Source organism: Colletotrichum lupini, chromosome 5 (assembly GCF_023278565.1).
Source record: "Colletotrichum lupini chromosome 5, complete sequence".
NCBI lineage: Eukaryota > Fungi > Ascomycota > Sordariomycetes > Glomerellales > Glomerellaceae > Colletotrichum > Colletotrichum lupini.
In genome coordinates, this window is record NC_064678.1 from 4,788,363 (window position 1) to 4,816,210 (window position 27,848).

The window sequence follows — 27,848 nt, forward strand, 5'->3', positions numbered from 1 at the left end:
AGATGCGACGCACGTACCGGCCGAGTCCCTTGCGCGTGAAAATTAAGTTTGAGATACTAGTATCACGAGAGAGGTATGTTGAAGTGTTGTATTGAGAACAGTAACTGGGTACAGACGCTAATGTCAACCATGCCTTAAACGCCATGTTGTCAGGAGTTACGCGTACCATGTACCCGTCACAACGCAGGAGGCTGACATCGAGTATAGAACGGTAGTTTGAGGCACATCACGACGTCCAGAAGAGGTACGGGGCAAGGGAAGGATAATTTGGATGGTACTGTGATACATTCACTTACATGGCGCATTCGAACTTCTTCGGGATGATGTGCAGAACGTGTCAATAGTATTACTAGCCTACAGGTCGAGTATCGTCTCGATAGGAATACCCCAGTACCAGCTCGCCACGCCCATGGCGCCGATGCTCATGGTGAACGCCATCAGGAAGTTCACGTCATTGTTATCCAGCAAGTCCCACCCAGTCTCCACAACCCGCGAGGGTTTGGCGTCGCCCACGGTAGGCTTGCGATGCTTCTCCTCGGGAGCATACCTCTTCTTCGCATCGCTCGTCTCGAGAGCGTTGACGTCAGCGTTCTCCGCCATCTTCTCAACAGCGCTCTTGCCCTCCCCGTGGAGCGCCGCGGCCTTGACGGTGGCGCGCTTCTGGTTCTTGTCGGCGTGGTCGGCCGGATCGCTGGCGATGAGAACCTTTGCGCCGCCCTCGTCCTCGACGATCTTGCCGGTCCGCACATCTCGCACGGAGCGCTGAAAGACGGCGCCTAGCACGCTGTCGAGCAGACTTCCCAGGACACCCCATAGGGTCATGCCCAGCATAAAGGTTGAGCGCTGCTGCGTGGTCCAGGCGCCGAGGCCGCCGCCGACTTTGCCGGCGCTGTCGTCCCCGCAAAGGGGGAGGAAGACCATGGAGGCCGTGACAATTATCATGGAGCCGAGGGCGCCGGCAGCGATGCCGAGGGGCGTCACGCCTCCGTTTGTGCCGCGCGGGACCTTGCGCAGGGTCGGGGACGTGATGAGGCGGGGCTCACCCTTGGCCAGGATTCCTAGCTCGGAGCTGAAGGTGTCGGCGGCGACAGCGGCGTAGTTTGCGATGATGCCGATCACGAGGAGGTCGCCGCCCCAGGAGAAGCAGAGTGTGCCCGAGGGGTTCGGTGTCGTGGTGTCGAGGATTGCGTCCTTGCGCTTGTTAAGTTGGTAGGCGTGCAGGAGGGAGAGACATGAGGCCATGAGCGAGTTGGCGAAGACTATCAAAGCGGAGAGAAGTTAGCTATACCGCGCTGAAGAGCTCGGAGGAGCTACTTTTGAACCGACCTTGGACGTGGGTGCGTGCTCCTTCACTTCCTGATGTGCCGCGCGAGGCCATCGTCATTTGTGCCTTGACATCGTGTTTGACCTGGAGTAGATTTAGCATTTGGCGTTTCGTTGCAACAAGGGATCTAGCCGTACCTTTGTTGCTCTTGTTCCAGCGAGGAAGAAAGTGCAAAGCAGCGCGAATGGCAGGTTCCACGGGTGGTACGCGTGGGCGATAGCTGTAACAACGGCGGCGACAATGCCTGCGGGGGTCAGGGACTGGTGCGACCAAGCTCGGTAGACGAGGGCGAGTGTCGCCGGGAAGGCGTAAATCGCTTTCATGGTGGTCGATTATTCGGGCTGCGTCGTGATGATGGGAGGTTTGCGAGTTTTGGGCAAACTCGGAGCGTGGTGTTGCAGAAACGGTTCACCAGAATGCCCTGTCCCGTCTGGTGGTGGGATGCGCAGGTGTTCGGGTGAAGGTGAACTCCACGTGACGTCAGCGCTGGGAGCTCGGGGGGTTGGAGTGAGGAAGCTCTGGATCCCTGTCTAATTTCTTGAGGGCAGGCAGTTGGCTGCCAAATTACATCACCCACCATAGCCATGTACATACTTACACAGCTCCTTAGGTGCACAGATTACACGATAGTTATCTGCTCTCAAATTTCTTCAACTAAGATATAATGCTGAAAACCTCATCCAAGGTGTGATGAAAGTTCTAAGCGCATGCCAATACGGTAGCAGAGCGTCGAAGAATTCTGGATCACTATCAGTGCATGTGATACAAGTTGGACAGTTACAATCTTCCTCGATCTCGATATTTTGCCATGATGGTGCTTCCAATGCCTGCAAGGAGCTTCTCACTAAGCAAAGAGCGCATCGATTCGCAAGTTTCAGAACAGAGAGAGAGCTTACTGTGCTGATAGATCGTAAGGTAGTTGCAGTTCCCACAGGAAAAGCAATGTTACCTATATACATACTTCAGCTACTGCAATGCACCACTCACTCGCCATGAACGGCCGGGTTTTATACACTCTATCTAAGCTAGTCATAAATGTCCATTTTCACTGTAAGCTGTCGATGTTGGTGGGGATGGCAACTGCTACGAGCTGTGATATTGATGCGACCAACTCATAGCGACAAGATCGAAACCACAGTATACAATCTTGACAGTAATCAGCACCGAATCATCCGTAATTACCGTTTCCTATTCTGACGAGAAGGCTGAGGCCACAACGTGAAAACTTCGGGCTTCGTTCCCCGATAACCCCGTGAAGGAATGATGGAGACTGAGTCCCCTCTATCCGTACGAGGAAACCCGGTGCCAGGGGGTGCGCCATGCACTTTATCTGACCAATCAGCGCGAGCTTCGATGCGATTAGTAGCTCCCCCACGTCCCCCGGAATCGGCTCCTTTTCTGCTTAGCGAGAATCGACGAACTTCATGATTCATGAAGAGCAAGACACGAACAGTCGCTTCGCTTCACTTCGCAACTTAACTTCTTCGTGGGATGGATTGTGTATAAGGCCCGACACGTCACGATAGAAGGAGAAATAGAACACCTCTCTTTTAACCAAGGCCTCTTTTTGGCCCCGACGACCGCAACAGACGTGAACACCGACTGCCAGTTCTTGGGGTTCAATTAAAGGCGATGGCGGCCGCGCGCAATCTCACAACGACCACGAGTCCCCCTCACTCAAACATCATGGTGGCAGACGTGAGGGAAGAGCCCAAGGCAGCCGTAAAAAACTACAAAGGCTTTGTCGCCGGAGTATTTTCAGGAATCGCCAAGCTCACTGGTTAGTCACTCTGCATTCTGAGATTTGAATACCGTACTGAAACTGCGAAGTCGGCCACCCCTTCGACACAATCAAAGTCCGCCTCCAAACAACAGACGCCTCGCGCTTCAGCGGCCCCCTCCAATGCGTAGGCCAAACGCTACGGAACGAGGGCATCCCGGGCCTCTACAAGGGCGCGACCCCTCCGCTGGTGGGCTGGATGTTCATGGACTCGGTCATGCTGGGCTCGCTGACGGTCTACCGCCGCCTCGTCGCCGAGCGCCTCTTCCGCGTCGGCGCCGTCGACAACTTACCGTCATACGGCCACGGCATCGCGGGCATCATGGCGGGCAGCACCGTCAGCTTCATCGCCGCGCCCGTCGAGCACGTGAAGGCGCGCCTGCAGATCCAGTACGCCGCCAACAAAGCCGAGCGGCTGTACAGCGGGCCCGTCGACTGCCTGCGCAAGATTTACGCGAACCACGGCGTCCGGGGCGTGTATCACGGCCTCAGCGCGACGTTGCTGTTTCGCGGGTTCTTCTTCTGCTGGTGGGGCAGCTATGATGTGTTTTCAAAGTACTTTAAGAAGAACACGAACCTCAGTGCGCCGGCGGTGAATTTCTGGGCGGGCGGGCTGAGCGCGCAGATTTTCTGGTTGACGAGTTACCCGTCGGACGTGATCAAGCAGCGCATCATGACGGATCCCCTTGGTGGCGGGCTCAACGACGGCACGCCAAAGTTCAGGAGGTGGAAGGACGCTGCGACGGCGGTGTATAGGGAGACGGGGTGGAAGGGATACTGGCGTGGGTTCTTGCCGTGTTTCTTGAGGGCGTTCCCGGCTAATGCCATGGCGTTGGTTGCATTCGAGGGTGTTATGCGGGCTCTGCCAGAGTAGATGTGTGGGTGATTACATTGCCGTAAGGTATAGACGAGACATTTGTACGAGGGGCACCGATAACCATAGATAGACAGCAGGATACCCAGGATCGGAATCAGAATCGCACCTCAAAGCATAACATCGCAATCATTCACGAACAAAGGAGGACCACATGTGGCGGATCAACAAGCACACGAAGGTGCCAACTTTTGGTATTCCCTTTTAACCTTGCCAAATTTCCAGTGCCATGCCGACCCAAGTAACCTTAACCTGACTAGTGCATAGAAACTGTTTACTCGTCGTCCTCATCAGCCTCGTCGTTAACGACGTTGAAGAACTTGAGCTCGTAAACACCCTTGGAGGTGGAGACGACACGGAGCCAGTCACGGAGCTGCTGCTTCTTGAGGAACTTCTTGGTGCTGTGGGGTGGAACAATAAGGTCAGTAAGTTGTCCTTACAGGGTACAAATTGTCGCTAGCGCGACAAAAGATCAAGAAGAAAACCTACAGGTACTTGAGGTAACGGCCGGAGAGCTCGTTGTGGGCAATGATCTCAATCTTGCCCTCACCCTGCTGGGAGATCTGAACCTGGTCGCCGAGGTTGCCGACGCGACCCTCAACCTTGATCTTGTCCTGGAGGAACTTCTCGAAGGCAGCGACGTCGAAGATCTTGTCGGAGGCGGGCTGGGAAGCGTTGATGATGAACTTCTTGGTAACCTTCTGGTTCTTGCCCTTGCCGGTGCGCTTGATCGCCTAGAATTTGGGGAACATGACGTTAGCCTACTGTTTCACGCCGCCGCCCATTTTCCTCTCTCTCATTTTCCAGAGGAGAAGAGGAAATTGGGCTGGGCCAACAGCAAAGCGGTGTTGTCATGTACGTACTGCTTGAGGAGCCATTTTGGACGGATGTGATGGACGCAAAGAAGTTTGATCCTGCGTTTGGTTGAAGTGGTTGTGGTGAGGGGAGGGGGAAGAATTGACAGATTGAGATGGAGCTTGACACTTCACGAAACTTTTTCCCAGCCCAAAAGTGGATTTCAGTTGTGGGTGTAGGAAAAAGTGGCAGCGAAATTCTAGGGCAACGGATCATTATCTTATCCGGAAGGTGAGGAGGGCGGGGCTGGGCAGGAAGTGGCCTTTCACCGAACTCACCGAGACCCCCGGTGGTCTGAGCTCCGCGCTCCAATCAAGAACGAGTCGCATCCAATTCTTCCCCCAGGCACACTCGTTTGCCATAATTGGCAGGCAAGCAATGCACGAAGGGCGCGTCTGCGCTGTCGCGGATGATTCACTTTCGACATCGCAGATTGCCATGTCAAGGACCGCCTTCATCGTACCTTACAGGTATTGACCTCAATGGCTTGGGTTAGCTTTCTGCCTGAAATAGCCTGCCTAGAACCCCCACACGCGAAAGAAGCCCATGCATGTGTGAATCACGGGAGCAATTTGAGAAATAGCTGCCTCTTGCTCTCATTGGTGGACGCGGATGCGACTTCGTCGTGGTCGCGATTATGGACAAGAGTCAACGAGCCAGTGAGCTCTAGAAAAGGGGGTTCTCTGCACCTAGGCCTAGGCTTTCCGTGAATGAATTGTTCTACTTCTAGTATTCTATCACCTCGTGACGCATGCGGGACTAAGAGATGGACCGGTTGTATCAAGCAATCCACGGCGAGGCGTGTCCTAAGCAATTGATCACCTAGAAACGCAATGATAGATTCAATCCACCTTTCTCTTGCTTTCCTAGTCATCGTATCGGCATTACGTAGCGCATCATAGAAGCTCAGCCGTTTTGTTAACATCAACCAATTCCATCAAAATATCCATCTAAAGATAGTAACCGCTTTATACGAAGGGATTGCGTAAACGTCAACGCACACTGAGTGACGAATTAGGTCGCTATCTCAAGGTATTCTTCAGGGCGAAAGATTTAGTCTTGCTTAAGAAGGTAATAACCACGTCATATCAAGTTGATGGTCCTCATCTATCGCATTTAACGTTCTTTGTGAATTTGCAGAATATCATATTGCTAAGCGATGGAATCTGGTGACTAATTTCAGGTCGTACAACCTACTAGAATAACAACAAATTTACTGGCAGGGTCACATCATAAAGTGTCAGTTACAGGCGAACCATATGTACCATCGGCTAGAACATTGGTCCTCATGAGACGTTTTCGCCACTTCAGGGTTCAGTCCAATGGCGGGATAAGGTGTAGTAGTTCTCAGATCAGTCTGCCCAGATGAAATGCCGTCAACGCCCTTACTCGAGTTGACTTGCCGAGGGGCATGACTAGGCGTATAGGCATTGCTGTCTTGACATGCCAAGATAAGTACGCAATGAGTAATTACGAGGCGGCTGGGCCAGTCCGGTTCCTGCCGGTTGATCGATGAAGATACATAACTGGTTCCTGGTTGATGATGCCCGGAGGAAGACGGCTTCGTCGGGGGTCCCCCTGACTGTTCGTGCGACTGGAGCGTGCGATCCCCGAGGAATATCCTGAGGCACATATGCATAGGGCTGAACGATTGGATGAGACTACGTACCGAAATGGACCCCACCTCGATCTCTCAACTCCCCTCCCTCATCAAAGTACCTACTTCTGGGTCGCCATGCCACCAGATACTCTTCTCGATTGCAAGTGTTTGCTCAAGTACTTTCAATTGTCATTCAATGCTACGACTTAGGCACCCAGGTCTCGTGGCTGAGTCTTGCGCAGGGTAGCCTGTTCTCCCGGGCAGGGGTGTGCGCCAATGGCACCCTTGAGTGGCACGTCGTCCATCTCGACTTGAATCTCTTTCGACTCGAGGTTGCCAGGTTCCCAATCATCTGCACAGCTACGGCACTGCTACGCTAGCTGCCGTTACATTACTCTACAATCCTGATTATTTCACAGCGCTGACCTTGTTTCATCCCCCCGGATGAGGTTCGGTGAGGTGGAGGTATTTCCCCGTGAAGCCCGAGCTGGAACCTCCCATTCGATAGCGGAAAGTCCAAGGCGGAGATCCTCACACCACACCAGCTCGTAAGGCGCATTGCAATCATCCATTGAGGCAGCATATCGAACATGCAGGCGGACTCGGTCATCTGCCTCGGGTGTCGAGTTCAACCTGGAGACCGTCGTTTCCTGCTCACATGCTTGGCTCTGACCCCCCACCCAACCTACCCCGGGAAATAATGATATCTCTGCAAACTACGGGACTATGTTCGCCGCCTTGAACTTCAATCTTCTGACGCAAAGTACTCGTTTCCTGTTGTACGCGAACCAAAATCATCAACATCTGTTCCATTGAGTCTGGGTCTCGTCCATCTCTCTCTCTTTAGTCAACGTGAGCTCGTACTTTCATGTAACCAACGAAAACAACAAGATTCAGGAACAGAAATCGCTATTCGTAACAAGATCTGAAGCAAGATACGAGGTGTCTCTGATACCCGCAGCCGTGCCGCAGCGGGATGAAATTAGCCGTCCTGCAACCCGGTCATCTGGGACATCGGCTCAAGGCACTGCGTCTTTTCCCCACGCAGTCAGGTACCTGCGGTGCATGCTAAACGGCACCCTCAACGTCCTGTTGACAGTATTGGCATTAGGTACACCCTGTGAAGGCCGCCTTTGGAAAGTCGATTTCCGTCTCCGTAGGAGTCGATTGTTTCCCGCTAGTCCAGCTATCCTCTGTCCGCTGCCCTCACCGGTCTGCAAGTCAGCAGGCGTCACCCTCGATTACGATGTCGTTGTGAACTTGAACGCAAACTCGGACCCCACCACCTTCTCAAGTCACTTCAAGGCGTCCCTCTGTTCTCTTGGCTTACAACGTCGAGACGAGAGAATCGTCTCCTGTCCACGTCAACTGTCGAACCCTATCGAATTCGAAGTTGACCTCTAGTCGCTAGAGCTTCGGCTTTGGACGCAGGATTGGCTACGGATATGCTCGTATGGACCTTTTCTTGTTGTTGCCTTGTATCGAAACAGCCAGTCGTATCCCAATAACGTCTTTGAGTCACTTCGCACATGCTCTAGTGGTGTGGTCTGTACATCGGCACTCTCCGTCGTCTACCATGGCAATCTCATTACAAGAATGAACATCTTTGAGGCAAGTTCAATTCTGAAACTTAATAGTGGTGAAAAATAAATTACAAAACCTGAACAGATCCGAATCCTCAAGACTAACTCTCATCAGTCTCGATCTGTTTCACACGCTACATACCACAGTCATGATGAGAATAGCTATCGTGGGTGGTGGAGGCTTCGCAGCTATCCTAGCCCATCACATCACGCAAACAGCGAACCCCGTAATCATCCTGTCAAGAGAAGTAGGTAATGAGGAAAATATGAGCACACCGGGTCACTAACGCGAAGTTCGCAGTCAAAACCAGAGCTGGAGGAACGTTACGACTGTCAAGTCGCGGTAGTAGACTACGATGACGCTGAAAGGCTCCGTTTCGCCCTCAAGGGCATCGACCTCGTCATATCAACGATACGCGGCCAAGAACAAATCAACGTCATCCACGCCGCGCGCCACGCCCGCGTCCGCCTCTTCGTCCCCGCAGAGTTCGAAGGCTCGATATCCCACCGCCCATCGTCCGGCCAAGACCCCCTCGACTACGGCTCCTCCGAAGCCATCGAGCTGCTAAAACACTGCGCCAGTTCAAAGTCTCGCAAGATGGAGTACACGGTCTTCTCCTGCGGCGTCCTGTACGAGCGCTTTGCGCCGGGCGGGCTGGCAGAGTACGGCATGGGAGCCCGCGCTACGATTGGGAGTCAGGGGGTCTATCTCGTCGATGTTGGGAACGCGTCCGCGGATATTGTTGAGACCAACGGCTCTGGAAGACCTGTGCAGGTCTGCATGACCTCCGTTGCCGACGTGGCTCGGTTTGTTGCCGCTGCCATCGAGCTGGGCCCGGGCACGTGGCCCCGCGAGTTCAAGATGAGAGGGGACAGGATGTCGGTTCGAGACATATTTGCAAAATGCAGCAACGTGAGAGGTGGTGAGTGATCTTTCGTCCCCCTACTCTAGAGAAATGATGAGACTGTACGGGCTAATAAAATGATAGTGGCGTTCACCTTGCGAACTCGAAAGTACTCCAAGCTCCAGAGCGAGCTTACACATTACGAACAACGTCAGAATTGGAACCAGTGGTGGAATATACAGCGACTGATAGCTACGGCGGATGGTCGATATGACTTTCGTCAGGCCAACTTGAATGAAGCAGTCGACTTTCGACCCGTGAGTTTCAGGTCGTGGCTCGAATCAAACTGGGGCCCAGGATCATAGACGGCAACTTTCTCTTCGCTTTGTATTGTGCCAAGAGAATTTACGCATTTAATCGCAGTGATGGGCCACTTTCTCATTGTATCTTTAGCATACCATCTCTATTCTGATCTGACTAAAATGAACCATCCAAACAGTATCTCCAAGGAAGTGCCCTGGATACCAGACCCGAACCCAAGCCAAGGGCCAGACTATCGTGAATCATTGTCGGACTACTGAGTCCTCGCCTTATACAACAGTATCATTCCTCGATTCCTCTACAGCTACGTTTGAATTCAATATCGCGAAGGATGACCAGCTTGTCCTCGACAAACGCACAAGAAACTGCTATCCCAAAACCCTGGTACTCGAGATTGCAGCGAGCCGACCCTGGTGAAAGGAGGCCTCATCGGTCCAGTAAGATGACAGGATGTAGTGATCTGGAGGGTATCATCGTAGAGAACGCATGCATCCTTCGCCCCAAAAAGGGGTTCAACCCCCGATGCGAAAGCTCAAGGCACAACGTAATCGAACCTGTGTACCAGGACACCGTACGCTGTCCAAGATACATGCTCCAGCCTCTTGAAAGATTAGGATCGATTCGGTAGATGCACCCGGTCCCAGGTGCCAGGTAACTCTGTCTCTCAAATTCGCCTTACAAGGTAGCCTGCGTCTTGTTGTTTCCAAGATCCCGGAATCCGCTATTGCTGATGGCTGATGCTGACACCCGACCTACCCTTTTCGCCAGCAGCTCCGGCGGCGCGGTAATGGCCTTTTATTGGTTACTGCCCATCCTTCCCGTCACACTGCATATCGTTCCTAATATGCCGGCGAAACCAGAAGAGAACCTGGTTCTGTTACGGTTATCCAGAAGCGGTAGCTTAGGCCGCGCTGCCGGACGGGGGGAGAAAGTGGTGATGATGAATTGCACGCGCGTAAATGTATGGTATTTTGATATGCCTCGGGACCTTTTGCAAACTTCAGCCTCATGACGGCGACCTACATCCATCGTCTAGTCAACCCATAAAACCGCCGACATCACTCCGAACTAGCCACAAGAAAGAATGGTTCGCAATAGTGATATTGGAGGGCTAATATGGACCGCCAAAAACCTTCCACCCTGCCCTTTTTGGAGGGTTGCAGTCTAACCGCACACTCGGTTCTAGACCCCTTACCCCTCTCCCCCTTGTCTATTTCTCTCAATCTCAGAGCCGCGTTGAATGCCCTTTAATGATGTATCCGTGGTGTTGAATGCGAGCCCTTCCCGTTTGAACCCCTCAACCAATAATCATAGCGCTCTTTTGAAAATTCCATTGTTTCCCATATCCCCGTTTCGCCCGTGCCGAAAACCCGGTTTTGCCTTTGCCTCGTTCGCTTTCAGACGCCCTCTCCCTCCGCGACCAACCCCCACACGCCGCGCCGTCTCGATTGTTGAAAGCAAGGGTGTAACTTCGCCCAGAGTAACGTCACAGTCCACTGGACGACAGCCCCTCACGGAAAATCGCTACACTCCTAACCCTCATTTCCTCCCCTCACGCTCACGCCTTGTCCGCCTCGTCACCATACTCATCCACGACCCAAAGACAGAACTTCTCCCACTCCGTCTCCCACAACTTGAGCCTCTGCGCCTTGATACCGGACCCCAGACTCGCCTGCTTGATCCCCTCGGTCCACTCCGCCGGCGTCTCGTCCTCAAAGGCGGACCACCGCACGCTGTTCTCCGCCATGGATCCCAGCCCGAGCAGGCCGACGTTCTCCCACCCCTGCAGCGCCTGCCAGTAATCGTGCGACATGCCCGCCGTGTCCTGGCCCAGCATGGCCGGGTCGTCGTTGCACAGCGCGCACGAGACGCCGCGCGAGAGCAGCGCGGGCAGTGGGTGCGACATGATGGAGCCGCAGAGGCGGAGGACCTCGTTGGAGATGGGGCATGACTCGACGAGGATGCGTTTCTCCTTGATCATGTCGATGAGCAGCGGGTGCTTGTAGAGGGAGAAGCCGTGACCGATGCGCCGCGTGCCGAGGAGGATGGCGTCGTAGAGGTTCTGGTCCGTCTCGTCGCCGTCGCCGAGGGTCTCGCCGGCGTGGAAGAAGAAGGGGAGGTTGACGCTTTCCTGGGCACACTGCTTGCGGAACCAGAAGAGTTCCGGGAGGAGGTCGCGGAGGGGCCGGCCGAGGTCTTCTTGGCCGACGAGGTCGTAGCCGGCGATGAGGTGGGGCCAGGAGATCTTGGTGGTGATGCAGTTGTCCATGCTCTCGATGATGTCGCGAACGGGGAGGTGGCGGATGGTGGTCCAGATGGTGCGGAAGCCCCAGAAGGCGGCGTGGGCCGGGTCGGATTTGAATAGGGCGAGCTCTTCTTCCATTACTTGGAACATGTGGTTGTACTCCTTTTCCGGTTCTTCTTGCTGGTCGCGGCAGTAATTGAGCGGCCAAGTGAATCTATTTGGGGTCAGTACATCACCTTTCGATGTGCGACAAGAATGATTTATTTACCTCAGCTCGATCCAGTAGATGCCGTCTGCCAACAGAGACGCCATCAATCTCTTGAGGAAAGCACGGAAGATTGGCTCGTAGTGAATAATAGTGTTGGTGACGCCAAAGCACGAGGTGAATTTACGCCAGACAGCGTCGATGCCGTGATGCTGCTCATACGTGTCCGTCAAGGTGATTGTGCAGCGCGCCTTGAGCCACTTGAGGAACCCCGTCCTTCCGCCATCGGGATACTCATCCGCCGCCGTGGTCAATAGACGAAACTCGCCCGGGACATAGCCATCCTCCCAGACGGGCTTTGAACTCGTCTCCGCCTTTCTGTACCGGAAATGTACGCTAGCATTCGATCTCGCCGACTCGTTGGACAGGGGCTCGTCCGCAGCAAAGTGAATTCCGGGCGTCTTGAGCAGGACATCGAACAAAAAGTCAAAGTCCACCATGGCGTCCAAGTGTGAGTGAAGAAGCGAACCCTTTGGCAACCTCTGCACAATGCGCCACAGCCGGGTCGTCTCGAGGCGCTGCTTGGCGAGCGTGAACATCATGCCCGGGAAGGGCGCCAGGCCTTCGGTAGTGGCGAGGTCCTCCTCCGTCTGGGCGTTCCATATCGTCCGCTTCTCCTCGTCGCGGATGCGGGAGACGATGTCTGCTGCGCGCCGGGCAATGGGGGACGCGGCGGCCTTGAAGGAGGCGTCGGCGCGGCTCTTGTGCTCTTGCGCGATGAGGGCGTCGCGACCTTTAATGTACTGTGTGATGAACGGGTCAGAGACGGATGGGATGTCTTGGCGGAGCTCCTCCCAATCTTCGTTTGAGAGAGACATGTTGAGCGGATGATGCGGGGTTCTTTGTGAGCACTGAAATAAGAGGGCGGGAGAAGCGGGGAGAGAGGGCGAAGGTGGTGAGTTGAGTAACGGCGGGATTGAGCTTTATGAGATATCGTTCAAGGTTCCGAAGATGTGGACTCAGTGTCGACGAGATAGGCAGGCATCCGTCATATTCCCTCCGGTCGGTCGGCTCCGGTGTAGTGATGGAGGGGTTCTTGGGTGGCCGGCGGTTTACGATGGAATTAGGCGGTTAGCGATGACTGCGGGGACGCGGGGTTACAGTGGTGGGCCAGTGCACGATGATAATGATAGCTCTCGTCGGGCCCCACTCCGGATTCAGCGGCGCCGAAGCCGGGTATGTGCCCGGAACAGTGATCGTTGGTTCAGGGGTTTCCACCTCTGCCTACGTACTCTCAACGATATGGGTTTGGCACTTGAGGTGTTGAGAATGGAGCATTTAGGAGCTCTCTATATATGCCAGCCGTCGTGTACTTTGTAGCTGTAGTCATCCTTCAATCCCTGCTAGATTGTCAAAGGTGCTTTCCACTGCTGATTTCCACGATATTCTTCTCGCCAACATATATGGCATTTTTGAGAATCATGGCCACCGACAGCGCCCTTAACAGTGAGTTTGAGGTTTTGAGATCAAACTCATCGTCTTGCCCTGATTTGAGATTATTCCTTCGGGCAAATCAATACTCCCTGCCCGCCTCACGCATCTTGTGGGCCTCATCCGATCAGTGATAGATACCAAAGACGGTGTATCTCTCAACAAGAACCGTCCGTTGTAGTCGATGGCCGAGCGGTACGATTCTATCGTATGTTGGCTCACAGTCCTATTGCCATGGATAGCTTGTTTTTTTTTTCGAGAAAGATCCTGCGTTCGAGTTGACTTTTGATCGCCCTTTTTTCACAACTTTCTTGTATGAACCATACTTGGTCGTCATACATCATCGACAAGATGATCGCACCAAAAAATGGCCATCTTTCCGCAAATTTCGAGACGCTGCACCAAGCGAGTCTTTGCATTGGCCCGTGGCACCTGCATTCCTCATCACCAAAGTATGTCAGCAGTACGTGGGCGAGTCGAAACTGCTCCTGTGGCAGTAAGTTACAGGTTTGGAATAATCGCGCTTCTTTGGAAGGATGTTCGGCTGAGGCTTCCAAACATGGGTGTGGGGGATATGGAGGATTGCTGTCGGGAAGACATCTGAAGGCCGCAGGTCGTGCAATCTGCCGCGGTTGATCGTCGCACAGGATACCCATTCGCCTGACGTAGACTCTAAGAGCATGTCCAACAGAGCCACCATGCCTCTACGTTATCCTTCTTGACCGTGCCCTTCACCTTGTAGCTCCAAGATGAAGGGAGATTCGCCAGAAGGAACCGGCACCTGTGATTGCAATATTCGGTGTTGGAACAGAAAACATGTTTGTCGATTATGTGATGGTATCTAGTCGTTGACCCCCCTTTCCTTGTCGTAGTTATCGCCTCGTTCAAGGCAGGTCTGTCAAACACCGGGCTCACCCTAGAGCTTTCCCTCAGAGTTGTCGTTGCGCCCATCCGGCTTCATGCCCGCCACCGCCTAGCCATCCACCATCATCTCCCAGCCGTGCAGAGCCTCTACCCCACAGGAGAAAAATCACACAGGAAACCAACACCCCTCTCGTTCTCCCGCCACTTCTTCCTCTGCGAGATCTCTCAATAGTGGACAGGTCTTAACCATACTTGCGACTCCCGCCCTTGGTCGCCTGCAGCCCCCCCTTACCCTTCTTGTCCTCCTTCGCCTTCTTCCCCTTGCCAATGAGCTCCAGGTGGCCCGCCCTCTCGCCCAGCAGCTTCTCCGTCCGCGACGTCAGCCCCGCGGCCAACTTCTTCTGCATCTTGTCCGCCGAGGAGTGTGCTTTGGCCTTTTGGGGCTTGGCTACGCGCGAGGCGTTCTTGAGCTGCTTGTTTTTGGGTTTGCCCGTCGGCGCGGGGCGCGAGGCGGATTTGACGCCGCCTTGTGCCATCTTTGGATGTGTGTGTGTGTGTGTGTGTGTAGTTCGTTTGTCGTATGGTTCCGGTCGGGACGGTACTTGGGGGTTTGAAGGTCTTTTCTCGTTCGCAGTGGAGGGAATGAATGATTCAGGAAAAGCGGCCGTTGTCTCAAGTCGTTTCCCAAAACTGCCTTATCTCGTCTGGTAGAAAGGTCGTAAATAGTGCGTGGGTGAATGTGTCGAGTGTTCCGGCCTCGAATCCTTCAACTCGGGCGACGGTGAAGAAGGGAAAAGGCAGCTGTTGCGAAGGCGACGGGAAACGAAGGAACCTGGAGCCCAAAGAAAATTTCAGTGGGTCCCCCTGCGCTTATCGTTCACCGGTCACACCGATGTGACCCCGCCACCCCGCTCACCTGAGGTACCTAGGTACCCATCTCTGCGGACCCTGGAAAGGTACGTACCTTTTTGCTCGAACTCCCGTCTAAAAAGATGAGCATCTACGGAGTACATTTCCATGCCTCACACGTTCACATGTCATGGGAAAGTTGGCACCAAATTTGATACAAGATAACATCATTTTACAATCTAGTTCTAGTCATTAAAAAGACAACTCCGTCCAGCCCTGATACAAATACAGTCTTGATATTAATACAAAAAAACATTACGATCTTGTGTTTATGCAGATACAAAAGAAAATACAAAAAAGGAAAAGTACAGCCATACATCGTACAACCAGCACCCGCACAATATAATACACCCAACCAACCAGCCATCATGTTCTTCAGCCTCAGATCTCACACGCCAGGCAGAGAGTTCAAGGCCCATTCATCACGGGCACTCTTCACACCTTTACGCCTGAGCCCCGGCCTCAGCCTTCTTAATCCTCTGCCACAACTGGCCGAGGAACGCGGCGTCCACGGCAGGACACTTCTCGTCGAGCCCGGGGACCAGGTTCTCCAACAAGGCCGCCGTCTTGCTGTTGTCGAGCGAGAACATGACGTAGCCCGTCGCGAGGTACTCCTTCAGGACGGTGTTGCGCACGGCCGCCTCGTCAGCGTTGCCCTTGTCCATGGACGTGAGCCACTCGTCGAGCGAGACGACCTCGCCGCGCTTGCCGTCCGGCCGCAGCGTCGCCACGATCTCGGGCAGGTCGGCGAGCTTGAGGGGCGAGTGGTTGCCAATGTGGTAGATGTGCGGCTTGTTGTAGTTGGTTGCACCGGAGGACGAGGCGAGAGCCTCCTTCTCTGAGGTGAGCGCGAGGAAGCCCTGGGCGAAGTAATCCACGGGGACGACGTCGACGGCGAAGCCGGGCTGCTTGGGCTGGCCGATCTGCGGGACCTTGGCGGACTCGATCATGCTGAGGATCATGCGGAGGGTGAACTCATCGGCCGGGTCGAGGTTGCCGTTGTGGGAGGAGCCCGTGACGGCGGAGGCGCGGGTGATTGTGACGGGGAACCCGCGGGACGCGGCGTGACACAGGAGGTTCTCGGCGACCCAGCGGGACTTGAAGTAGCCGAACTCGTCCTCGGTCGGCGGCTGGAAGTGGGACATGTCCTCCTCGGCCGTGACGTAGTCGGCGCGGGTGCGCTTGGACTGGGACCAGGACTGCAGGTGCGCGACGGACCAGGTGCTCAGGTAGTGGATCTCGGAGAGATGGTCGCCCGTGCCGGCGAGGCGGATGAGGTCGAAGATGGGGGCGACGTTAACGGGCTTCAGGAAGGAGTAGGTCTTGAGGAGGGAGACGTGGCCGCCCAGGTGGTAGATTGCCTCAACGGTCTGGCCCAGAATGCGGAAGGCTGATTTGCTGAGGCCGAAGCTGGGCTGCGAGAGGGTGCCGGGAACGATTTTGATGCGGCTGAGAACGTCCTTCTCGGTCAAGACGACGCCCTTCTTGCTGTGGTCGTTGATGAGGCCGTACTTGGCCAGCTCGCTCACGACGACGGAGGTCTCGATCCGCTCCATCGATCCGAGAAGGTAGACGGTGGCATTCGGCTTGCTGGTCAAGATCTCAGCGAGCAAGTGCAATCCGATAAAGGACTCGCCGCCGGTGATCAGAAACTTGGAGAGCTCATCACGGTCGACGCGCGGGGCGCCGTACCGCGGGATGTAGCGGCCGTCGTTGGGGAGCTTGGTCTCGACGTTCCAGCTGATGACGTTCTCAAACCCCGCCTTGCCGCCGGAACCATCGCCCTTGTTGCGGCGGATAAAGGCGCAGACAGCGGCTGCGGTGGGCTCCTTGATCATCTGGGGCAGAGTGGGCGCGATCTTGTACTGCTTCTTGATCTTTGCCTGGAGACGGACGAGGAGGATGGAGTGACCACCTCGCTGGAAAAAGTTGTCGTTCACATCCGAGTACTTGTCTCCCAGGATACCGCGGAAGAGACCCATGACAGAGGTTTCGAGGTCGCCAGCACTGGAAGAAGCGCCGTTGGCTGCGCCAGTAGGCTTGACAGTAGTAGCAGTTGTCGGGTAGAGAAGCTCAAGGTCTCTGCTAAGGAGATTGCGGCGGTCAACCTTTCCGCCAATGGTCACAGGCAGCTTAGTCAAGAAGTTGTAGGCGTTGGGGAGCATGTAATCTGTGACAAGTGTCAGAAATCTTTTCATCGTGGAAACGCATTAGATCACGTACCGTTGAGATGGGGCTTGATCTTGCGGTGAATGGTCGAGACGAATGCCTGCTTCTCGTCGGCACTGAGTGCCTTCTTGGGCACCACGTAGGCAATCAGCTGAAGGTCTTCCTGGCCGGCCTCGATGGTACGAGCAATGACGGCAATATCAACGAGTTGCGACTGCGACTCCTGGAAGATGCGCTGCTCGACCTCGCCGAGATCGACGCGGAAGCCTCGGAGCTTGATCTGCTTATCACCGGCAATGCGGCCATGGAATTCAAGCTGCTTGTCAGAAGTACGGAAGCAGCCACGGTCGCCCGTCTTGAACATTCTAGTCCAGCCTCGCTTGCGATCCTCGACGCTGGCGAAAGGGTTCTCAACAAAGGACTTGGCGTTGATTTCGGGGCGGTTGAGGTAGCCGGCACCGACTTGGGAACCACCTACAACCAGCTCACCGACCATGCCAGCGGGGAGAGGGTTTCCCTTGGTATCGAGGATGTAGTGGCGGCAGTTATCCATGGGAAAGCCGATGGGAAGGCTGACTTCGCCATCAGCGGGGTACTCAATCTTGGCGATGGATGTTTGAACGATGAGCTCAGATGGGGACCAGGTGTTGCTGTGATATGATTAGCCTTTGACTCCAGATACTTGCAGCAAATGCCGTTCTACTTACTAGAGGGTCGCAGGGGTCTTCAGGTCGTAGAAGCTGCGAGCTACGCGGACGGGCAACCTCTCTCCTGCAAAGTAAGCGACGCGGTAGTTGTTGCACTTCTTGAGCGCCTCTGTGTTGAGATCAAGAAGGAGGGCAAACTGGGTCGGGGTGAAGTAGGTGGTCGTGACAGCCTCGGTCGCCATGAAAGAAGCAAGACCATGAGGGTCCTTGCGAGTCTCCCATGCAGCAATCAGGCAAGTCGCGCCGGCCGTCAGAGCGGAGTAGATCTGCACAATCGAGAGATCAAAAGACATGGATGATTGGTGGAGGAATCTATCCTTGGAAGTGAAGCAGTAGTCCTTGTTCAGGGTCGCAAGCATCTGGTGGGTGTTCTCCTCGGTCAGGAGAACTCCTTTAGGCGTACCGGTACTTCCCTGCAAAATCCATTAATCTTTAGTACCACTCAGTGAAGGATTGCGACTTACAGAGGTGTAAATCATGTAGAAAGGATCCTGAGCCTGGCGAGGGCTGAAATGGGTCGAAGTGTTGGCAGCACCGACGGCTTCAGTAATCCTGATAATCTTGGGGGCAACAACGGCCTTGGAAGTGAGGTCACTGGCAAGGGACTCAGCTCCAGGTCCAACGAGAAGAACCCGGCTACCGGCGTCCGAGATCATGAAGGAGAGACGATCTTGGGCAAAGTCGGTGTCGAGAGCGACGTAGCAGCTCCTGGTCATGAGAGATGCAATCTGACCGACAGTGGCATCGACGCCGGGGAAAGCGAGCAATGCGATGCGGTCACCGGGCTTGACGCCTGCTTGAAGAAGCTCCGAGGCCACGCTGGTCGCGTCTTGGATCAGTTGCTTGTACGTGATGCTGTAGCCGTCAGACGTCTTGATCGCGGTGTTCTGGGGATGCTCGAGTGCCATTTGGGAGATTTTGTCCTTTATTAAAGAGAAAAAGTATTAGCTAAAATACTTTGTAGGTTTCATAGGACACGCTTATTTCCGTACCAACACGCTCTTTCCCTCCCACTGGTTCTCGCGGGTCTCAGTGTTCCAAAACTCGTTTGCCAACGTCTTGAGCTCAATCTCGCCACACATGCCGACCTCCTCGATGGGCTGGCGGTGGTCCTTGATGCAACCAGACAGGAAGGTGAGGAAGTTGTCAAGGAAGCGCTCCATATCTGCCTCGCTGTAGAGTGCGGTGGAGTACTCGATGCGCAGGTCCAGAGCGTGGTCAGACGTCTCAAGTGCCTCAAGCTGCATGTCGGCCGCAGTGGGAATGTCGTCCGTCACCATGCTGTTGATCTGGAAGTCGGAGGTAGAGTACGTAGGAGTTGGGCCGTGGATCTATGTATTGTTAGTAAGAGGTATTAGACTTGATGCTATGGAGTTCAGCTGACCTGGTAGTTGACGGCGATCTGGCCGACGGGCATGTGGCTGGGAGTCTTCTTCGCGCCCAAGATATCGACAACAGTGTCGAAAGGAACACCAGAGTGAGCCAAGCTCTCCAGAGCTCGCTGCTTGCAGTTGGCAAAGAGCTGGTCGAAGGTCGCTCCCTCACAGTCATCCTCGACTCGGATGGGGACCAAGTTGACAAAGAATCCGTTGATGTCTTCAGCATCCGTGTGGGGCCTGTTACCATCGACCATGAGCAGGACAAGATCCTTCTCTTGCGTGTAGCGGAAGAGAAACGCCCTGAAGGCAGCGAGGATGAAGTGGAAGGGGGTTCCGTTGGCCTGTGCGGCGAGACGCTTCATGCGAGCAAACAACTTGGAGTTCAAGTTGGTCTTGAGGGCCAGACGGCGCGGGTCAGATCGCTGAGGACGTTCGCACTTGGCAAAGGGCAGCAGCTTGCTGGCCTGGGGGATACCAGCAAGGCGCTCCTTCCACCAGTCGAGATCAGGTCGCATGAGATCAGAGGCGAGACGGGCGTTGTGCCAGATGGAGAAGTCGACGTAGGAGAACTCGGGCGAGGGAACGGTCGAGAGGTCCTTGCCTTGGACAGTAGCATCGTAGAGGGAAACAAACTGGCTCATCATGCCCTTCATGCTACCTCTGTCGATAGAGATGTGGTGGATCATGCAGATGAAGGCCCAGTCGTCCTCGGAAAGCTTGGCCAGTGAGAAGCTGGAAACCTCGCCCTATATGCATATTAGTATGAGTTGTAAGGAATGGGGTATTGCTAGACCTACCTCTTCGACGTTCATCTCGATCTTGCGGTTGTACTTGACAAACTCCTCAAGAGCCTGCTCGGGGTCGGCTTCGCCAGAGAGATCACGGAAGGAGACATCGACATCAAAGTCCTCAAGAATCTCCTGCTGGGCGAACTCGTCACCCTCGAAGTAGCTGGTACGCATCGAGGGGTTGCGAGAGACGAGCTCGTACATGGTGGTGCGAAGTGCGGCCAAGTCAGGTCTTCCCTTGATCTTCATGACGATGGGCAGGTTGAGGAAGGACTTGTCCTCCAGGAATGAGTGGACGAACCAGAGGCGAGACTGGAAGGTAGACAGAGCGATGGGAGTACCGGCAGAAGTCTTGGTCTTGGTCATCTCGCCAGAGGCCATGGCAGAGGTCTCTGCAGACTTCTCCGCGCTCTCGGCATCGGCACCTTTGCTCTTCTCCGCCTTTGCATCGGCAGGACCGGCCTCCTTGGCAGCGGAAGTAAGAACAATCATCTTGGCAGCCTTCTGGACAAGGGCAGTAATGCTGGCGGCGCCCAAGATGTCGAAGAGAGCAATGTCCACCTGGATCTCCTTGCGGAAGTGCTTCCTGAACTCGACTGCGACGATGGAATCGAGACCATAGGCAGACAGAGGGTTGGAAGGGATGATGGACTCCTTAGGAGTAGCAAGGACCTGGGCGATCTTGTCGAGGAAGTTGTCGAGAACAATCTCGGTACGCTTCTCAGGGTCAGACTCTTCGCGAAGCATGGCCATAACGTTCTTCTGGCTCTTGCCGGCAGCTCCGGAGCCACCGAAGTCGTGGTTGGAGTACAAGTTCTTCAGAAGAGGCTTGGCCGCCCAGTAGACATCGGGCTTGATTAGGCCAACACCGGTCATGATCTGGTGAGCGTCAACGCCGCGGGGCGTGGTCTTGACATTGCGGTCACCCTTGACAGCCTCCTCGAGCTGGTAAAGGAGCTCCTCTTCGTTGATGGGGTCCATGCCCAAGCGCTCCATGATCTTGGCAAGTGCGGCGTTCTCGCTGACGACACCAACACCGGAGACGGCGCCGACGTTCATGGTAGTACCGGCAAGACCCATCTCGCGACGGTGGCGCATGAAAGCGTCAAGGAAGGCATTGGCAGCCGAGTAGTTCGCTTGCGCCTTGGAGCCGAGAACCGTGGCAACGGAAGAGAAGCACACGAAGAAATCGAGGTCAACACCCAGGGAGGCCTCGTGAAGGTTCTTCGCACCGAGAACCTTGGGCTCAACACAGCGCTTCCACTGCGAGTAGCTCATGGTCTCGAGAGGAACATCCTGCAGAACCATGGCGGCCTGGAAGATACCGCCGAGGTTGCTGATGCCCTCCACGCAAGCGCGCACATCGGCAAGCTTAGCGACGTCGCCGCGGTAAACGGTGGCATCGATGCCACGCTCCACCAGCCAGTCGACGGTGGCCTGGGCCTCTGGCTTGTCAGCACCAGAGCGAGAAAGGAAGGCAAGCTTGGTAGCTCCCTTGCGAACCATCCATTGTGCGAGGGTTCGTCCAAGACCGCCGAGACCACCGACAAGGAGGTAGGTCTTCTCGGAGCTGAAGAGCATGGTGTTGCGGAAGCTAGTAGGCATGACGGGAACCATATCATCCTTGGAAGGGCACAGGACAATCTTGCCGGCGTGCTTGCCCATCTGCAAAAGACGGAAACCCTTGATGACATCCTGGTAAGAAACCTCGAGGATTGCAGGCAGCTTGATCTCTCCCTTGTTCACCAACTCGCAGCACTCGCTGAAGACGCGAGCGCCAAGTGACTTGTTCCTCTCGAACATGGTGATTAGATCCACCGAGGCAAACATGACGTTCTTGCGGTAGGGAGACATGTCGAGCTTGGTGTTCTCGTGAATGTCACGCTTTCCGATCTCAATGAAGCGACCGAAAGCGTTGAGGCAGCCCCAAGTCTCCTTAAGAAGGTTGCCTGCGAGGGAGTTGAGGACGACATCAACACCCTTGCCATCCGTGGCGCGCATGACACCGGCTGCGAATGTGTCGTCACGGGAAGAGAACATGCAGTCCTCGCTGATGCCGTAGACTTCCTTCATGAGCTGGCGTTTGGCAGGGGATCCGACCGTGACGAGGACGCGGGCGCCCACGCGCTGGGCAATTTGAACAGCCATCTGTCCGACACCTCCAGCGGCGGCGTGGATGAGGACGGTCTCACCCTTCTGAAGACGAGCGGTGTCGAGAAGGGAGTAGTATGCGGTAGTGAGAATGCAAGGCAGAGCAGCGGCATCGGTGAAAGACATGTTGGCATCGATCTTGTGGCAGAGAGTGGCGGGGTTGCGGCAAATGGCGCGGTGGGCGCCCTGGCCAGGTCTCCAGGCGACCACACGGTCACCGACGTTGTAGTCCTTGACTTCGGAGCCGACGCGCAAGACGATACCGGCGCACTCATCACCAAGCTTGTAGTCGTCGATGATACCGAGAGACGCAGCAAGATCACGGAAGTTGATGGCAGATGCCTTGACCTCAATCTCAAGCTCATCAGCAGCGAGCTCGGTGTCAATAATCTCCTCGTCTTCGGCAAAGTGAAGCGTGTCCAAAAGACCGACCTTGCCAAAGGTCAGCTTGAGAGGCCGACGCTCGCCGAAAGCCTCCAAGCGAGGCTCACGAGCAGGTCCATTGCGAAGCTTGGAGTTGCGACCATCGTCGGCTTCGACACGAGGGATGTAGACAACCCCGTTGCGCTCTGCAAGCTCATCCTCGGTCAAGCTAGCGTCAAGTGCACGAAGGATGTTCGAGGCGACAGTCTCGGCAGCGGTGTTCTTGCCGAAGTCGAAGGTGACGTTGCGAGAAGAGTCGTTTTCGCTGCGAGCAGTGCGGACAAGACCAATGACCATGGCAAGATCGGGTCTCTCGGACTCGAAGGTAGCACCTTCAAGGGGCCAGATGATATTCTTCTGGATGGCTCCCAGAAGGGCCTGAACACCTGAGAACATCGACTCATTGTCAATGATCTCGTCGAGTGTGGCCAGAACAACAACATCATCAGCCACCGCAGACAGACCAGCTTCGGCAATCTCGGGGAAGGTGCTCGTGATAATGCGGCCGCCGAAAGCAGACTCGAAAGCGTTGTAGATGGTCAGCGCACGAGGAGAGACGTCACCAGAGGGCATGACGACTGAGATGGGACCAGTCAGGGGCGCCGCGGTCTTCTTCTTCTGCAGAGCGGTGCAGATCGGGCTAGAGAAGACCTCGGAAAGGTCGGCAGCAACCGATCCCTTCTGGCCATCAAAGATGATGCAACCGGTGTCTTTCATAAAAGGAACAGCGTTGATTGAGCCGGTCTCGCTGACGATCACGAGATCGTAGCTATCGGGCTGGGGCTCGACAATGTTTACGAGGTTGTTCGTGTTGTTGGACAGGGTCTCAAACTCCTCGCCGAGCTTCGCACCGTTGAGAGACCACACATCCATGTTGTGGAATCTGCGGCGCTCACTCTTGGTGCCGCCAAGGGCGGAGAGAACATGCTTCGACTTCTCGACATCCGAGGTGATGTGAAGAATCTTGCTGTCAGGGTACTGGTGGGCAAAGATATCGACAATATCGCTGAGGCTCTTGCCCTTTGCGTTGCCGAGCAAGTCAAAGCAAGGTTGCCATCTCTGTTGGTAGAAGAGGGTGCGAGGGCCGCTGCCCTCTGGCATCTCGCGGCCGAGGGAAGTGACCTCAAGACCACCAATCTCCATCATCAGCTGACCGCTTGCGTTCTGCATGATCATGTCGTTAATTGCCACACGGGGAGACGGAAGCTGGGTGAAAGACGCGACCTGGAAGCTCTTAGCCTCAGTGGATTGAGCCCACGAGAAGAACTGGCCAGAGATCTTCAAGGTTCTGAAGAAGGAGGGCACATAGGGCTCATCGAGAGGGCGACCGAGGCGAGACTCAATGGCGTTGAAGATGACGTGGAAGAAAGCATCGAGAAGGGTCGGGTGGACAACAGTCTCGTCACCTCGCTCCTGGGGAAGAGCGCTTGGGTCGAACTTGAGGTCGCTCAGGGCAAAACCTGGGCCTGATTCAACAGAACCGCTCAAAAGACGGAACTTCTCGCCGTACTCGAGACCGAGACCGGCAAGCTGGTTGTAGAATTGGCCGCTGGTGACGGATCGATTGGTCTTCTTGAGCAGCTCGCCGAGGTTGACCGAGCCAGAAACAGGCTCAGGAACAGGGGCCGGCTCTCCCTTCTCGGCGCTGATAAGACCGTGGCAGTGCTGAGTGCAGTTGCTGTTCTCGTCATACGAGTAGCAGGCAAACTCGTACCAGGTCTCCGAGTGGCTCTTGGCTGAAAGCGTAACAGGCTTCAGCTCCAGCAAGATCTCGACGCCATCATCGGTCTCGGGGAGAAGAAGGGCGTTCTTGATGACGATATCCTTGACAAAGATCATCTTGGCGCTCTCGACCTCATCAACACGAAGAGCAGCCTCAATAGCCATGCTGATGTAACCAGCACCAGGGAAGACAACCTTGCCATCAACAACGTGCTCCTGGAGCCAGGGAAGCTCCTTCAGACGCAGGTAGTTTCTCCACTTGGGGTTCTTGGCGATAGAACCAGGGATGATGTGACCGAGAAGGCTGTGGCGGTACTTGCGAAGACGGTGCTCTTTGAGGTAGCGGGTTTCGGTCCAGTATCTGCGGTGGTCCCAGGTGTAGGTCGGGAGGTCGTTGAGCTTGGATCCGGTGTCAACCTTGACAAGACTGCCATCCGCTCCCAGGCTCAAGTTCTGGTTGGCGGCAATGAGATCGACAGGGTAACCGAGAGAGAACAATGTACCGGCAAGGTTGAGCAGTCCTTCGAAGTCGGGAACACCACGAGTCAGCGAGCCGATGTAAGGCAGGTCAAGCTTCAGAGACTGAGTGGTCTGGCGAGCAGGGCCCTTCAGGGCAGGGTGAGGGCCAAGCTCAATCAGGACGTCAACATTTTGCTCATCTTCCTCGTCGAGAAGAATGCCGGTGAGAGCGTCAGAGAAGCGGACAGCGTTGGTCATGTTAGTGGCCCAGTACTTGGGTCCCATTGACTCGTAGTCAGCCAGGCGAGAGGTGACACTGGAGAACATGCGGCAAGTAGGCTTCTGGGTAGTGAAGGTCTTGCAGTTCTTGAGCGCGTTCTCGTATGCACCGGCCAAGGCGTTCATGTGGTGGCTGTGGAAGGCCTGCTTGACGATAAGCTGCCGGACGAAGACCTTCTTCTCGGTAAGGCTGTCCTTGAGCTCGAGAATAGCATCCTCGTCACCACTGATCGTCATCGTGCTTGGGGAGTTGACAGCGGCGATGCAAAGGCGACCCTTGTAGGGCTTGAGCTCCTCGAGAGCCTTGGCCTCAGTGAGGCCGACAGCCATCATACCACCAGGCTTGCCGTTCTCATTGGGGGCGGACATGTAGCGACCGCGGTAGTAGGCGGCAATGAGGGCGTTCTCAAAGGTCAAGATACCGGCAGCAGCGGCAGCGGCCATCTCACCCGAGGAGTGACCAACGACAGCGGAGGGAGTGATGCCCCAGGCCTTAAGAACTTCGAGCAAGGCGAGCTGCAGTGCAGTGCAGATGGTCTGAGAGTAGAGAGTCTCGCCAAGAAGAGTAGTCTCCTTGGTCTTGCAGAGTTCCTCGAGGATGGACCACTCGGGCCTGTCGGGGAGCGCCTGAAGAATGCTGTCGCAGCGCTTCAGGCTCTGGCGGAACAGGGGGCTCTCCTCGATCAATTGGCGACCCATGGCAAACCACTGGGCACCCTGGCCGGTGAAGATGAAGCCAAGTCTGGGGGAGGACTTGTTGGCCAGAGTCCACTTGGCGGCAGGGCGGGCAATGGTCAACTGCTCGGCTAGTGATGCTGAATCATTGGCAACAACGAAAGAACGCTGGCCGTGAAGAGTGCGGCGCGTGGCCAGACTGTAGCAAAGGTCGGCGACGTTGACATCTCCCTGCTCAAGGTACTTCTTCAGTGTCTCCTCGGTGAGCTCACCAGCCTTAGCGGAGTGAGAGGTAAGCGGAACGAGGTACGGGCGAGCGTGGACACCGTTCTCGATGGCCGTGACAGAGCGGGTCTTGGGGGCAGCGTTCTTCTTGTACTCTTCCAAGACAACGTGTCCATTGGTACCACCATAGCCGAAAGAGTTGATTGAGGCTCTTCGGGCAATACCCTCTGGCACCTCCCAAGGAGTCATCTGGGTAGGAACAGCGATCTTCCAGTCATCGAACATGATCTTCGGGTTCGGGTTGTTGAAGTGCATGTTAGGGGGGATCTGTCCGTTCTCAAGCGCAAGAGTAGTCTTGATCAGGCCTGCAAGACCTGAGGCACCCTCAAGGTGACCAATGTTGGTCTTGACGGAGCCGACGTACAAAGGGTTGCTGCGGCCGGGGGAGAAGACTGCTCCGATGGCACGGGTCTCGATCGGGTCACCTGCGGCAGTGCCGGTACCGTGTGCCTCGAAGTATTGTGTGTGCAGCGGGTTGAGACCGGCCTGCTCGTAGGTAGAACGAATGAGGTCCTCCTGGGCAACACTGTTGGGCAAAGTGATACCGTTCTTTCGGCCGTCGTGGTTGCTTCCAGTAGCTCTCACGATGGCGCGAATGTTGTCGCCAGCAGTCTCAGCGGCGCTCTGGCGCTTGAGGATGGCTGCGCAGATTCCCTCACCACGGACGTAGCCGCTTCCTGAAGCATCAAAAGCGCGGCAGCGGCCATCTGTAGACAGCATGCCAAGGTCCGTCATTGTGATGTAGATGTTGGAGTCAAAGTGGAGAGCAGAGCCAACAACGATGGAGATGTCAGCCTCGCCATTCTTCAGCGATTGGTTGCTAGGGAAGGAAGCATGTTAGCTGTAGCACGAGAGAGAGCGACACGATCGCGAACGTACCCGAGATGGAAGCAGACAAGAGAAGACGAGCAGGCGGTATCAAGAGTGATGGAGGTTCCGTGCAAGTTGTAGAAGTACGAGATTCTGTTGGACAGAATGGCGTTACCGGTACCAGTGGCGTGGTACATGGGGTAGTTCGCCGTCAAGTCCTTGCCAGTCATGGAAAGATAGTCGTTGGTGAAGCTACCGCAGAAGACAGAAGTCTGAGAGCCGCTAATGTCCTGAAGAGTAATACCAGCGTTCTCCAAGGCCTCGTAGACGACCTCGAGCAACAGACGTTGCTGAGGGTCCATGGCATCGGCTTCCTTTCCAGAAATGCCGAAGAAGGAGTTGTCGAATTCAGCAATATCCTGCTCAAGGAAGTAGCCGAAGCGAGCGTTCGTCTAGAATCAATGCGTTAGTCTACAGATGTTGCGTCTTGTCTGAAGTCATCAACTCACGGTTCCCTTGCGGGTGCCATCAGGGTGGTCTGCGAACAGTGTTAGTCTCTGTGAATTGGTCCAGAGAGGATCAAGACACTCACAGTAGTTGTCTACGTTGAAGCGGTCCTCGGGCATCTTGCGCTGGACATCTCGCTGAGCGGCAATGTGGTCCCAGAGCTTGCTGGGGTTGGAAGCGCCAGGGACTCGGCAAGCAAGGCCGACGATGACGGTGGGGTCATTCTCAGTGGCGTTGACTCGGGCAGACATTTTGATCGGTTGCGAAGCTGGAAAAGCTAGATTTAGATGAGCTTGGTGTGCTTGGCTGGATTCTTTGGTCTGCTGAGGAAGTGGTCGACAAAGATGATTGTCGATTGTGTTTCGTGATTGAAGGTAATTGGCCAGCTATCAGGAAGGGGAAAAGTTGATATCAAGTATCGAGAGTTGAGTTCAGGGACAAGGGAAGAAATGGAATCTTCCGCGAACAAGTAGGATGCTCTGAATCAAAAGGTAATGGTTGAGGTGAGAGAACCCTGAAACTGGAACTCTGCGATACTTTGCTGGTTGAAGATCATGAAGTGAAGAGTCGAACTGAGTCTATGAGAGATGGTGTGTTG

At 55.1% G+C, this 27,848-nt stretch overlaps 8 protein-coding genes across 8 annotated transcripts; 3 read left to right on the top strand and 5 right to left on the bottom strand.

The window, feature by feature from the left end:
* Positions 1 to 354: 354 nt before the first annotated feature.
* Positions 355 to 1,647, bottom strand: CLUP02_10840 (integral membrane protein DUF92; the record flags this gene model as incomplete). Its single annotated transcript, XM_049289812.1, has 3 exons — positions 355 to 1,259; positions 1,327 to 1,408; positions 1,462 to 1,647. The coding sequence occupies 3 exons, from the start codon at positions 1,645 to 1,647 to the stop codon at positions 355 to 357; spliced, it is 1,173 nt and encodes a 390-aa protein (XP_049146957.1).
* A 1,309-nt stretch (positions 1,648 to 2,956) lies between these two features.
* CLUP02_10841 (uncharacterized protein) lies at positions 2,957 to 3,978 on the top strand (the record flags this gene model as incomplete). Its single annotated transcript, XM_049289813.1, has 2 exons — positions 2,957 to 3,104; positions 3,155 to 3,978. 2 exons carry the CDS (start codon positions 2,957 to 2,959, stop codon positions 3,976 to 3,978), a joined length of 972 nt encoding a protein of 323 aa, XP_049146958.1.
* Positions 3,979 to 4,252: 274 nt separating this feature from the next.
* CLUP02_10842 (ribosomal L22e family protein) lies at positions 4,253 to 4,856 on the bottom strand (the record flags this gene model as incomplete). The annotated part of the gene is made up of 3 exons (XM_049289814.1): positions 4,253 to 4,379; positions 4,468 to 4,712; positions 4,842 to 4,856. 3 exons carry the CDS (start codon positions 4,854 to 4,856, stop codon positions 4,253 to 4,255), a joined length of 387 nt encoding a protein of 128 aa, XP_049146959.1.
* CLUP02_10843 (uncharacterized protein) lies at positions 4,832 to 5,659 on the top strand (the record flags this gene model as incomplete). Its single annotated transcript, XM_049289815.1, has 4 exons — positions 4,832 to 4,896; positions 4,983 to 5,292; positions 5,417 to 5,492; positions 5,598 to 5,659. 4 exons carry the CDS (start codon positions 4,832 to 4,834, stop codon positions 5,657 to 5,659), a joined length of 513 nt encoding a protein of 170 aa, XP_049146960.1.
* A 277-nt stretch (positions 5,660 to 5,936) lies between these two features.
* On the bottom strand, positions 5,937 to 7,005 carry CLUP02_10844 (uncharacterized protein; the record flags this gene model as incomplete). The annotated part of the gene is made up of 6 exons (XM_049289816.1): positions 5,937 to 6,006; positions 6,090 to 6,270; positions 6,308 to 6,476; positions 6,557 to 6,612; positions 6,648 to 6,793; positions 6,860 to 7,005. The coding sequence occupies 6 exons, from the start codon at positions 7,003 to 7,005 to the stop codon at positions 5,937 to 5,939; spliced, it is 768 nt and encodes a 255-aa protein (XP_049146961.1).
* Positions 7,006 to 8,165: 1,160 nt separating this feature from the next.
* On the top strand, positions 8,166 to 9,226 carry CLUP02_10845 (isoflavone reductase; the record flags this gene model as incomplete). Its single annotated transcript, XM_049289817.1, has 3 exons — positions 8,166 to 8,264; positions 8,318 to 8,939; positions 9,006 to 9,226. 3 exons carry the CDS (start codon positions 8,166 to 8,168, stop codon positions 9,224 to 9,226), a joined length of 942 nt encoding a protein of 313 aa, XP_049146962.1.
* A 1,514-nt stretch (positions 9,227 to 10,740) lies between these two features.
* On the bottom strand, positions 10,741 to 12,510 carry CLUP02_10846 (adenosine/AMP deaminase; the record flags this gene model as incomplete). The annotated part of the gene is made up of 2 exons (XM_049289818.1): positions 10,741 to 11,641; positions 11,696 to 12,510. The coding sequence occupies 2 exons, from the start codon at positions 12,508 to 12,510 to the stop codon at positions 10,741 to 10,743; spliced, it is 1,716 nt and encodes a 571-aa protein (XP_049146963.1).
* Positions 12,511 to 14,229: 1,719 nt separating this feature from the next.
* On the bottom strand, positions 14,230 to 27,501 carry CLUP02_10847 (beta-ketoacyl synthase domain-containing protein; the record flags this gene model as incomplete). The annotated part of the gene is made up of 15 exons (XM_049289819.1): positions 14,230 to 14,523; positions 14,590 to 14,605; positions 14,679 to 14,856; positions 14,952 to 15,008; positions 15,257 to 15,276; positions 15,344 to 17,066; positions 17,120 to 17,715; positions 17,773 to 18,185; positions 18,237 to 18,659; positions 18,765 to 19,103; positions 19,157 to 19,897; positions 19,949 to 26,753; positions 26,813 to 27,195; positions 27,253 to 27,281; positions 27,336 to 27,501. The coding sequence occupies 15 exons, from the start codon at positions 27,499 to 27,501 to the stop codon at positions 14,230 to 14,232; spliced, it is 12,183 nt and encodes a 4,060-aa protein (XP_049146964.1).
* Positions 27,502 to 27,848: the final 347 nt, after the last annotated feature.